Source organism: Sitophilus oryzae, unplaced genomic scaffold (assembly GCF_002938485.1).
Source record: "Sitophilus oryzae breed Bouriz unplaced genomic scaffold, Soryzae_2.0 scaffold_1637_pilon_pilon, whole genome shotgun sequence".
Classification (NCBI taxonomy): domain Eukaryota; kingdom Metazoa; phylum Arthropoda; class Insecta; order Coleoptera; family Curculionidae; genus Sitophilus; species Sitophilus oryzae.
The window spans coordinates 72,413-86,108 of record NW_022146322.1 but is presented as its reverse complement, the minus strand read 5'-3'; the positions used below and the strand labels follow the sequence as shown (position 1 = coordinate 86,108).

At 31.2% G+C, this 13,696-nt stretch overlaps 1 protein-coding gene across 3 annotated transcripts in view; it reads right to left on the bottom strand.

Annotated features, from left to right (window-relative positions):
• LOC115880570 overlaps nucleotides 1–13,696 on the bottom strand; it is a 185,298-nt gene that overhangs the window by 149,005 nt on the left and 22,597 nt on the right. For all 3 annotated transcript variants that reach the window (XM_030897825.1, XM_030897826.1, XM_030897827.1), the window contains exons 2-3: nucleotides 2,970–3,080; nucleotides 847–924 (exon numbers count right to left, since the gene is read on the bottom strand). In XM_030897825.1, coding sequence (XP_030753685.1) covers nucleotides 847–924; nucleotides 2,970–3,080 — 189 coding nt within the window. The remainder of the gene's footprint in view (nucleotides 1–846; nucleotides 925–2,969; nucleotides 3,081–13,696) is intronic.

The following is a 13,696-nucleotide window of genomic DNA, read 5'->3' as shown; positions in this document are numbered from 1 at the left end:
TAAATCAGTATATTGACTTAACTTAAATTTTCTTTTGCTCCTCATAAGAAGTTTTTATATTTCGAGTTAATACAGTTTTGAATAGTATGTGCGATATAAAAATAAATGTAAAAATACGAGAAGTTAATTTTTATTATCTAACTAAAATACTTTTGAAAATTTAACAATTTCTTGCATAACTGCGACTCATAGACCTTCTAGTATAGTTATGATAAATTATTTGTCAAAATGCTCTTATTGAAAACTATTATAATAAAAAACATCAGATGCAATAAAATATAGGAGTGTCCTTTATATACCTCCATATACATTTGATTTTACCGCTTTTGAAATTTTATTTTATGATTTTTCTTTTTGGAGTAATATCAAAGTATTATTACAATGTTAGAAGTATTTTTTAACTACAATAGTTCTGAAAGTAATTTGAAGTACTGAAAGTGCTGAATTATTTTTCTTTTCTATCATTGATATATAAGATAACATTTATTACTGCTCTAGAAAACACTATTTAATTATTTATCCTAATAAACGGAATTAAGATTTACCAGCTTATAGCTATAGTTCCATTGCTTATGTTCCTTCACCATTTTGTCAAGAAAATTAAATTATTTTTTAACTAACCAATTTAGAATAACACCTCAATCTATTACTTTTTTTTGGCCAAACAAGCAAGTTAGCTTTCTTATTTTTTAGTGAATCTTATTATAAGGCGGCATATTTTTCTAAAATGCATAGAAATTTCACATTGTATATTGTTTACATAAATATGAAAAGTAATTAAAAGGGCTTTACGGCACATACAATTCAACAACTTCTTGCAATAAGTATATAATTATATTCATTTACCTTCGTCAGGGATAGAACTGCAATTCGAATAGGATGATTGTCTTGATACAACGGCGTGGTCAGAAGATATGGTTTTGTCTACAAAAATAAGAACAACACGTATTAACGTATTTCAGTTTATTCAGGTTTCAACTTTCCAGAAACAAGAAGTTATATTTATTAAAGCGTAGATGCATATATTGTAGGTTAGTAAAAGTTAGATGTTTACTATTTTTCAGTCTTCAAAGAATAACATTAAATTCAAATTCAAATTTCTTTATCAGACCCCATTAAGTTTTACAGAATAATATTTGTATTAATAAATGTGTGTCTAAAGGGATCGCACCGCGATTAAAAAACCGATACAATGGTACAAAGTGTCAGAGTGGTGCGACCCCAAATACAAAATAGAAATAAATTAAATTATAGAAATAAACTAAATTAAAAAAATTAAAATTATATAAAAAAAGTGAAAATATAATTTAATCAGGGATGAGCGGAGATAAGCAGAGAGGCATAATGAAACAGTGTAAAAACCGGAACAGCAACCAATTACGGGCATATCAGAGGAACAAGATCTCACAAATCAGTCGAAGAAATTATAATATTTACGAATTTAGTAAATGATTTTTAATTTGTTTTTTATAATATGTAAAGGATTGAAATTTAAAGTTATTAGAAATATTATTCCACAAATGTGGCGCCATGAAACTGAAAGATTTTTGGACGTTAGCTGTTCGGTGTTGAGGAATTTTAAAATAATGCACTTGTCTAGTCGAATGATCATGGTCAACGTAGTGAAACAATGAGAACAAATAGGGAGGCTGCTCTGTAGTTAAAATTCGATAAATGAATGTCATTAAATGAAATTGTCGTCTGTTTAGTCATGGATAAAATAGATAAATTTTTAAGATGTGGCGTTATATGATCTCTAAAAGGAATGTTAAAAGAAAACCGTAGACACGAGTTTTGAAGTATTCGGATTTTTCTAGAGAATCTAGCGTTTATGGATGTACCATAAACAACATCGCCATAATCAAATAAAGATAAAATAAGCGTGTCACATAATTAATTGATACTTAGTCTTTGATGGTATATATTTCTTAAGAGACGAAAAATTCTTCAACCGTATATAAGCAGCCTTTAATTTAGTAGTTATATGTGCCTGAAAAGAAAGCTTCGCATCAAAATAGACTCCAAGATTTTTAGTCTCTGTAACAATGGGTATCGCAACATTATCTATATGGATATTCATGTTACCAGCCGTATTTGTAATTTTGTTTTGTATCACTACCAAATACTATAACACAAGATTTACCGGCATTTAATTTCAAATTATGATCCAGAGCATATTTATTAATTTTATTAAGATCGTCGTTAAAATTTAACTGAAATTGTGCCAAATTATTAGTATTTATTCTGCAATAAATTTGAGAATCATCTGCATATTGCTGCAATTCAGAAAACTGTAATTCCTAAAGGCATCTACATATATAAAATGCTAATGTTGGCCTGTGTCGTTTCTACTGAAGTAACGACTTGTTCTAGAAAGTTGCTTTTTTTAAAGAAGATAGCTAATTGGCTCTTCTAAAAACTGTCGTCGCCGGATTTTTTGTTTTTCATTTAATTAAAAAAAATAAAAAGTATTGTTTTCCTGATGTCGTGGCGGATGCGCCAGGCTTCAACTAGTAGACAAATAAAAGAGTAATCTGTTTTAATTTGATTAGAGACAATAATACTGAAACTGACTCAAATAAGTATAGTCACAGCTCTGTTAAGATTATGAATGGTACAGAGGAAGAATTGAAGATATTGTCGATTATTAAGGTCATTCCCAAATTACAAATTAGTTTTATTTTACTTTAGAAAATTTACTGAAGCAAAACGTTTAGGTACAATATTCATAAATACCCCTTTTAGGGAATAAATATGTACCTATCATTAAAAATATTCTACTATAGACAAAGGCTGTCCAATGAAAGTAGAGACTTTGCGACAGACAATTGACAGGTGACAAACAAAAATTGACAGAAAATTTACTTACTCTTTACTAATGATAACTAATGATTTAAATAACAGGTTAAATTGTGACACTAGATATTATGCAAATATTCAGAATAATATATAGATAAATTTAGTAGTACCTTCAGGAACTAATGTGCTTGGTGTTGATCCTGTTGAACTAGATGAAGTCGATCTTTGTGAAACTGGAATGTTACTCGCTACGGAAATGTTTCTTTCAGTTCTTTTATCACCTGCAAATAAATATTGTTGTTAGTCTTTATATAAAAAAAACTAAGAAGGTAATAACTATATGACCTTTCTCCTTTTTAAATCATGACATATTACTTAAATTGATTCATTATTTGGACGCTAACCACAACAAAATAAAACACTAATTCACTACAAAATACCAAACACTTTACACTGGACATGCGTTTCGCTAACCATCATTAAAACTGAAATGAGTTTTAATCATCTGCTGATGAAGCAATGGTTAGCAAAACTCGCATCAAGTGATAACAGTAAAGTGTTTTGGTATATTGTGGAGAATTACTATTTTATTTTTCAGTATAGGTATACTTCTACTAGCAAACGCGAAACCCCTACGAAAGGTAAAGGCAAGTCATGTGGTTTATTCTGAAAAATAACTCCTTAATAAAAATTGATTTTGGTGACAGCTCAACAGAACCTTAAGTTTGACACAATCTTTGTTTTTATTAGTTAGTGGACCTTTAGTAAGAATATTTTATTTGAAATATAGTGGTGAACTACTACTGTTATGTCTAATGTTGATATTTCCTGTATACTGTATATACCAATCGAGGCTTTCGAAATATGGACTCTCCGGAGACTTACGTGTGCCATGGACCGCACATGCCATCAACGAAGAAGTTTTAAGAACTGCAGGCTAGGAACGAGAAATACTTAACATAGTTAAAGAAAGAAAAGTTTCCTACCTCTGCCATATCCTTAGAGGAGACAAATATTACATTCCTAAACTAAAACTACAAGGAAAAATAGAGGGACGCCGAGGCCCAGGAAGAAAACAACATTCCTGGCTAAGAAACATATGGGATTGGTGTAACATCAGCGACGCAGCCACCATATTTCGAAGAGCCGAAAACGGCACTCTACACATTACATGAAGAGTACAGGGTGGCTCGAATCCGACGCTCATCATTGGGATTTCGGAAACCGTAAGAGATACAGGATCGGTTAAATGGAGGCAAAGTTGCGCAAATTGATGCTCAATAAAATGCCGGATTGCATTATGAAAAATTCCGAATACTTCCGAATATATTCGAAAAAAAAAACCGGAATTTTCGATTTTGTTTTATATTGCTTCCTGGCTTTATTTGTTAAGATAACTTAAAATGAAAAACACATTTTCATGGCCACTTTTTCTGCTCTATAACTCTGTGGGATTAAATACTGACTCTGACGTTTCGGCTTCTGGCGACCATCATCAACTTAATTTTTTTTAAATACGGACCTGATTTTTTTTTCAATTTAATTAAATCCTTTCATCACTCTTAAAACACTATATATAGTCACTTTGATATTTGCCGACGTTTCGTACAGAAAATTCTATCACCCGAATATTTCATGCAAAAAAAAACCGGTATAGAAACCACCCGGTATATGTTATGAAATTGAGGCATTTTTGCAATGAGTAATTTATGATAAATCTACCAGACCAGAACAAAAAAAATTTCCATTAAAAAAACTTTACTAATAAGTGAGCAAATTAAGTTTGCATTACCTCGTATACAGGGTGGCGCACCTCATTCGCCTCGGTTGATTATACGAAAACGGAAAGATGTAAAAACAAAATATTTTATGAGTATACGTGGGGAGGCAATGTGCACAATTTAAAATTATTTTGAAATATACAGGGTGTTTCAGAACTAAGAACCATACCAAAGTTATATTTTTTCTTATGGAACACCCAGTATTTTATTTCATTTTTGGATTCTTGATTCCAAAAAAAAGCCTTTTTTTATAAGGGTTGAATATGTTTAAAATCTTTGGTTTTTGAGATATTTAAAGATATTTAAATTTCCATGCTACAATAGAATAGATTATTAACACCCTGTACATTACATTTCAGAATTAATTCTTGTGTTAAGTTTAAAGGTAGTGAAATAAACTTTACTGCAAAATGTTATTGCTTCCTTAAATTTATACAGGGGTATCAAAAATTGCTGATCTATTTTAAGGATATATTTTATATAAAAACTTCGTTATTTCAAATACAACACCCTGTATTTTTTTAAATAAATCGAAGAAGATTTAAATGCTCTTTCAAACTATGTTAGGGTTTCCTATACCTACTTAGCTCAGATTTTGAATAAAAAAAATTTTTAAATAAAATTGCAATCAAGGTGGCTGGTGTCGGCATGGCAATTTTCAGTGAGTAACTATTTTTAAAGTCGACAATAGTTTATGGACTTAATTTAAAATTATTTAAATTTATAGCAGTTTACTTTTATTTAATTTATCTTCAATAGCTTAATAAGCGATATTTATTAAATATGTTATTTATTATTTTACCAAGAAAAACAAAGAAGTAGTCTTGGATTTATTTTACAATGACTTGTAGATATATGGGTTTTCTTTAAAAGAGCCAATTACGTCAAATTCATTTTCTTCACTTCCAATGACATGTTTCTGCCTAATAAGTTTTTCATAAACCACACTACCAGCTCTGCGATATAGGACAAGTAGTTTTTCAAAAGAACGCTTATTAGGAAGACTCCCATTTGGATATCTTTGAGCATAAGCCCTTGAGGCCAAAAAGCAATTTTCCTCACAAAATAAAATCACTAGTAACATATCCATTCGTTCCGCCAGCAGATACTGCTTTATTTTTCTTAATAAAATAGTGAATACTTACTTATATTAAACTATTGTAGGTAAATTTAAGTAAACTGTTATAAATTATAAATAATAATGTCCATAAACTAAGGTCGACTTTAAAAATAGTTACTAACTCTCACTAGAAAATTGCCATGGCGTACACCAGCCACCTTGATTGAAATTTTATTTAAAAAATCGCTTTATATTCAAAATCTGAGCTAGATAGGTATAGGAAACCCTAATATAGTTTGAAAGAGCATTGGAATCTGCTTCGATTTATTTAAAAAAATATAGGGTGTTGTATTTGAAATAACAAAGTTTTTATGTAAAATAAATCCTTAAAATAGATCAGCAATTTTTGATACCCCTGTATAAATTTAAGGAAGCAATAACCGAGGCAATAACATTTTTCAGTAAAGTTTATTTCTCTACCTTTAAACATAGCACAAGAATTAATTCTGAAATGTAATGTACAGGGTGTTAATAATCTATTCTATTGTTGCATGCATATTTAAATATCTTTAAATATCTCAAAAACCAAAGATTTTAAACATATTTAACCTTTATAATAAATGCCTTTTTTTGGGTTCAAGAATCCAAAAATTAAATAAAATACTGGGTTTTCCATAAGAAAAAATATAACTTTGGTATGGATCTTAGTTCTGAAACACCCTGTATATTTCAAAATAATTTTAAATTGTGCACATTACCTTCCCACATATACCAATAAAATATTTTCTTTCTACATCTTTCCGTTTTCGTATAATCAATCGAGGCGAATGAGGTGCGCCACCCTGTATTACAACGTACTTTGAAAAAACTAAAGTTAAAATCTCAAACAGGAAATCTCATATATTTTTTTTCGGAAAAAAGTGTCATCACCTACATAAAAAGATATATAAGGTAATTAAGACACAATTAAAATATAGTATCTATAGACATAGTATTTTCTTCGTTTATATTTCATTACATCTTCTGCAGGTCTATTGACAAGATGCCTCAATATGATTACATTCCAATTATCGTTTGAAATAACTTTCTCAACGGGAGAACTTCCTTTTCAGGATGCGGCCACCAGAGGGCATTCGAACAATTTATATAGGTACCGCTCCGAGGCGATGATTTTCCGCAATTTTCCTTTCATTTTTTTTGTAGGAAAACATCTTTTGATCTCTTGTAATTGTATATTTGTCGAGGAAGTGACTGTGGTCGCTCGAGGCAGATGTACTTAATTTGTGTGCTGGCGGAATGACAGACTAAATGATTGATTATTTAAATAAAGTGGTCTTCAGGTATGTTTGCTATTCATCATTTTTTTTCGTCGTTGACTGGAAGTTGCAGTTATTTTCTTATTCAGTCGACGTTCTTTGTTTTTCACTTTGTAAATATACGTTAAATTGAACAAAATAATAATACACAGGTTTTTATTAACTCTAGTTATTAATCAACATCGATCAGTAAAGTATTTTAAAGTTTAGTTTTGAAACAAATGTTTATGTAGTTTTTTTGAGGTTTATTTTATTTTAAATTTATTTTCAACGTTTACGCATTTCTAAACTTCTGATTTAATCGGAAATGGTTAAACTTTTTCTTATCGAAGTGAAACTTCTTTACGCGCGCTGGGAGTAAAAATTCAAAGCCATGAAATGACACGCGACACGACAGGCGAGAGGAAATCTGGTAAGGACAGCCTGCGACTTATCGTCCGATATAAATGAAATTTGGTATGTCGGTAGAGTGGACCGTGGACCAAGGCCAACTTCACTGTATACGATACGTGTCATTGCGACAATTAGTTTTGACATATACAGGGTGTTTCAAAACAAATGCGAAAAACTTCAGGGGGCGATTCCTTCAGGGGCGTTCAAAATAAAGGGTAGTTTGCTTCATAAACGTTGGGTCAAAAGTCAACCATTAGGGAGATATCGCGGTACAAAGATGATGGAAAAAAAATGTTTTTATTTTTTATCTTGAAAACGAAAAGAGATAGTCCAATGAAATTTTATGGGAGCATTACTGTTACGAAAACACACTTTCTGGTAATTTTTTCACTTTTTTAAAATGAGTGGAAGGGGTTGAAATAAACTACCCTTATCATTCTTGTTAACGAAATTTAAAGAAAAATCTTATCAAACACATGCAAAAAAATTGATTTGGATAGCTTGGTTTATTTAGAAACTTTTTTATCTCTTGTGTTTCTTTGATAAAACTCGCCGATTTGAAATTAAAAATAACATGTAAAGCATTACATGTCAGGATCAAAAACATTTTTAGATAAAGAATCTCGTGATAATAACGATAATAATAAGAATCTAGATAATAACGTATTGCAGTAGAGTAATATCAATAAAATAATATTAGAAACATCCTAAAAAGTGACAGCGGCCGACTAGATTTTTTCCTAAAAAAATTAGAGCAGCCCACTAGATTCTTTATCTAAAAATGTTTTTTGTCCGGATATGTAATGCTTTACATTTTATTTTTTAATTTCAAATCGGTGAGTTTTATCAAAAAAATACAAGAGATAAAAAAGTTTCTAAACAAACTAAACTATCCAAATTCATTTTTTTGCATGTGTTTGATAAGCTTTTTTTTTTAATTTCGTTAACAAGAATGATAGGGGTAGTTTATTTCAACACCTTCCACTCATTTTAAAAAAGTGAGAAAATTACCAGAAAGTATGTTTTCAAAACAGTAATGCTTCCATAAAATTTCATTAGTCTATCGTTTATCGTTTTCAATATAAAGAATAAAAACATTATTTTTCCGCCATCTTTGTACCGCGATATCTCCCTAATGGTTGACTTTTGACCCAACGTTTATAAAGCAAACTACCCTTTATTTTGAACAAGGAATCACCCCTGAAGTGTTTCGCATTTGTTTTGAAATGCCCTGTATATAAGAAACATAAGTTCATGTCGTCCGTTCACGACCAAATTTGGCAGGTAGGATATCTGAGAGACGGTGCCCACGATCCCACCCTGCAAAGTTGGATACGACGTTTTAGACTAGTAACAAAATTTAAAAAAGGTGCCTCTTAAACAGTTCGAGAAGCATTTCATATTACTTTTTGGAAACTACCCTTTTCCCCCTAATTCGACCTGGCTGAATCCGAATCCGCCTGTTGCCAGAGCGAAATCTCAACCGGAAGTGAGATATTCAAGATGGCGTCTAAGATGGCGGATTTCTTTGAAATTCGTTATTTTTAGAGTTCCAATTGACATAGAAAAGTGACTGAGATGTCTAAATAGATATTTTCAAACATGAATAATTTAAAAATTTACACTAAAATTTATTTGGAAAACTTTTTATGTCGAAATTTTAAAAAAATATGAATTTGATATAATGAGCTATTATTTTTAATACATTCATTGGTTATTATATTATTACTTATTGTATTTCGCCAGAAGCACACTGTAAATAAAGAAAAACAAATAGAAACTGACAGTTGGCAGCAGCGCGCTCGTGTCATACCGCGTTTCTTCCCCCTCGCGCCTACATACTGTAAACTTTCGTGTCGCGTCCAGACCACCCCAGGCGTTTTATAACGAAAGTAGTGTCTATATTTTGTAAACCTGTGCAATCAAAAAAGTTATTTAATATCTTAACAATTGTGTTTTTTATTCGAGGAAAGGATCCTGCAGTTTATAAAGGGTAAGCTGTAATAATATTTATGTTTATACTCGTAATAGGTGCTTTTATTTCTCGGCTATTACTGCAAGTTAAAAGGATTAGAAATTACATAGGGGAATTTTCGTTATGGAGAGCATTTTATATGAAACAAACAATACCTAATATAATGTATTGTAAATTGTGTTATTATTGAATTTAACTTTTATTCCATGCTGAAAACTCTAGAAGTAAACGTTCTAAACTAAATCTCAAATACCGTAACATGTTTTTCTTCCATTCAGGTGGAATATTAAAATGGCGGATAACGGCTTTGACATGAATTCAATCAAGTGCAGCTTATGCTTAATATGTCAAAGAAATATTCCCAACCAGCGATTGTCAAAGATAGGTTATAACAGGCAAAGCACAATTATTGTCATGTGCTCAACAACGCCTAGATGCATGTAACACTCAGTTTAGCGAGTCCATTCAGCGGATTCTAAATGTATTTAAACGAGATAATGATTTAACGTGGGTATGAACGTGGGCCTACCACCGAACCTGCTATTCTACATTTACCTTTGCTGAAAAAATCAAAAGATTAGAAGATAGCAGTAATGCAGCAGATAGAAAATTTTTAACACGATCGAAAGCAGGCAAAACGGATTGGGATAGATGTTTGTTTTGTCAGAAGGAAAAAGGAAAAGAAATATTGAAGCTTATAATGTCAAAAAATATGAACGAAAAAATTCTAGAACTATCTAATTTTGACTATAAGTTACATATAAGAGTAAGTGCAGTATAGGTGATTTGATAGCAGCAGGAGGAAAATACCACAGCTCTTGTTTGTTGAGCACACAGCAGTCAAAAGATAGTTGGAAGTGTATGGACAAAACAGACTACAAGGAAAACCTCCCTCTTATTCAGATCTGCAATGAATTGAGAGTTGCAGCTGCCTCTGATCAGGCAAGTAAAAGTGATTTTTGATATACACTAGTACATCCAAATCTCAGGCAAATATTTACATATATACAAATTTAAAACTAAATATTTGCCAATTTTAAATTTCCTATTTTAATCCACGCTTTATTTTGTTTTCTTACAGGTACTAACATTAGATGATGTGTGGAATACATACAAGGAAATAGGCAATACAATCAACATTAATGTTCCCCTCTCATTCGAATCGAGACTTTCCACATTCAAGGCAAAACTTCTACTGACTCTTGACCCTATACCTACGATTTGCCCGGAATTTGTAATTTGCCATTGCAAAACTTCTTGCAATACCAAGAACTGCAGTTGTAGGAAGGGAAATGTAAAATGCATAAAGCTGTGTACTCCATGTAAAAGTGTCTGTCTATATTCGGCCTGAATATATTTTTTTGTAATTAACAATAAAGATTAGCTCAAACATCTTTTTGATTTCTTCATATTTAAAAAGGCATTTTATTTTTGTAGGCATGTAGGTTAAAATTCATGTTTTTTTTTATTTCGACATAAAAAGTTGTGCAAATAAATTTTACTGTACATTTTTGAATTAGTCATGTTCGAAAATATGTATTTAGACACCTCAGTCACTTTTCTATGTCAATGGGAACTCTAAAAATATCGAATTTCAAAAAAATCCGCCATCTTATCCGCCATCTTGAATATCCCACTTCTGGTTCAGATTTCGCTCTTGTAGAATCGGATTCAGCGGGGTCGAATTAGGGGGAAAAGGGTAGTTTCCAAAAAGTAATATAAAATGCTTCTCAAACTTAAAATTTCCGAAAAAGGGACTAGACTATTTCGTTTACATCTTCATCAGGATGAGCCTAAGAATTTGATATTGAAGAAAAACGTGGGTTAATTTCAGCATAATTGGAGACGGGCTACAGGATGACGCCCTCGACGTTTCGAACTGATGTCTAACCTAACCTAACAGACGGTCATTTTAATACAAATTTTGTCAAATTGGATCAAATTATTTATTGATTTATAATTTATTACTTCTTCAACATTTCAAACGACACTTTTTTAAGCATGTCCTTCAAATCCTTTAATTTAAAAGCTGTTAGTAAGTAGATAGTTTCACTTACGTACTCACAAGTACGTAGTTTTTCATCATGTAGTAATTGTTAATTTGAGTAATGTCATTTTAACAGAAAGTCAACGATTTTAAGTTTAAGTATAAGATGTCAATGATATTATAAATATTTTATCTATGGATTTTAATGCATATACCGGGTGTTGCATCGTCGAGCGGGACATAGGAAATCCCATGTAAATTTTAATGGGGTCAATGGGCTTCCCTAATTATTTTAGAGAATAATTCTATTTAGGTTTATTGAAGAGCACTAAAACCCACATTCAAAAGAATAACTTTAGATATTTTTGATTAGCCCGTTTACAAGTTATCGCCGATTTCTTTTTAAATATTTTTCCTTTCTTATGGCCCTGTATTTACTTATGAGCACCAGTCAAGGTAAAAGATAACTGTCAAATGAAGTTGTCATTTCAGAAATTTATCTATTTAGTGCTATATTATTATTATTAAAATCTCATACCTACATCGAAAATATTAGCCATGAATTACAGTACCGAAGAAAAAGTATTGATGATTAAATGGTATTATCAGGAAATAGTTATCAAAAGGTGTCGGACATGTTTGCTGCTCTGTATCCGAATAAACCGATACCTGGAAAATCTACAGTCGCAAGGAATATCCAGAGATTTGAGACCAAAGGTACCCTAATAAATAACTGCAGATGTGAAGCAAGGCAGGAACAAAGAGAAGATGCAAGAAATGATACCGACTTGGAAGTTTTATTGTGCGTGGAAGAGAACGATGGAAAGATCAGCACAAGGAAACTTGAGGATGAAATAGGACTATATCACACTACAGCGTTTCGAATTTTGAAATGACATAAATACTATTCCTTCAAATATGAAAAGCACCAAGAGCTACGAGATGGGGACGAAATACGGCGGCAGGCGTTTTGTTTTGATATGATGGAAAGAGCAAATACGGATAGGGAATTTTTAAAAAACATATGTTTCACTGACGAATGCACGTTTACTTTAAATAATGAACCCAATGTTCAAAATTATCGATATTGGAACAAAGAAAACCAACACAGGTTTGTCGAAACAACGACGCAATATCCACAGAAAGTAAATGTTTGAGCAGGGATATTCGGACACAATATTATCGGGCCATTATTTCTTACGCGAAATTTAAATGCAGAATATTATTTGGAACTACTCGAAAATCATATTTTACCTGCTTTACATGATGCCGCTAGGGAAAATCAGGAAGTTTGGTACCAAATGGAAGGCTGCCCGGTACATAGTACACTGGCTGTTCGGGAATATTTAGACAATAGTTTTAACGGAACCGTTATTGGCCTAAATCATACAGTAAATTGGCCAGCAAGGTCTCCTGATATTTCGCCAAATGATTTCTTTCTCTGGGGCCATTTAAAAAACAGGATATACAAGGATAAAAAAAATGGCGAATGTAAGAAGAGAATTTTATGATCGCCTGAGTTATTGTCTAGCAGTCGATGGAGGAATATTTGAACATCTTCTTAAATCCTAAAGTTCTAACAATTTAATACTAAATTAATAAGTTAATTTAATAAGTTATTGAATATTGTAGTAATACTATAATTACCCTTGTAATTGATTACTTTATTTTACTTTAATTCATATTAATTTGTATTTATAAATACATATTTCAGATTTCCGATGTAGGAATGAGTTTTCAATAATAATAAAGCACTAAATAGGTAAATTTCTGAAATGACAACTTCATTTGACAGTTATCCTTTACCTTGACTGGTGCTCATAAGTAAATACAGGGCCATAAGAAAGGAGAAATATTTAAAGAGAAATCGGCGATAACTCGTAAACGAGCTAATCAAAAATATCTAAAGTTATTCTTTTGAATGTGGGATTGAGTGATCTTCAATAAACCTAAATAGAATTATTCTCTAAAATAATTAGGGAAGCCAATAATTGACCCCATTAAAATTTACATGGGTTGCATCGTCGGACGGGATATAGGAATCCCGTCCGACGATGCAACACCCGATATATGTTTTAATAGACATGTATACTAAAAAAACTAAAGTATTCTCTAAATGTGTTCAGTCATTTTACAAAATGCCAAACAACGTCAGGTAGATTAGAAATGTTCAAAGTTTAGTAATATTTAAATTAGCGCTTTAACAAAAATTTTATTACGAAAAAACAATATTTTTTATCAGAAAATTTTATTTTGTTTGGAAGAAAACTGAATCATTTTTCAAAAATTATAATTATAAGTAAATACAAAATATATAAAAAATATAATACTTATAAAACTAGGTACTTATTAATATAAATGCTGCTGCCATGATGCTACCTTGAG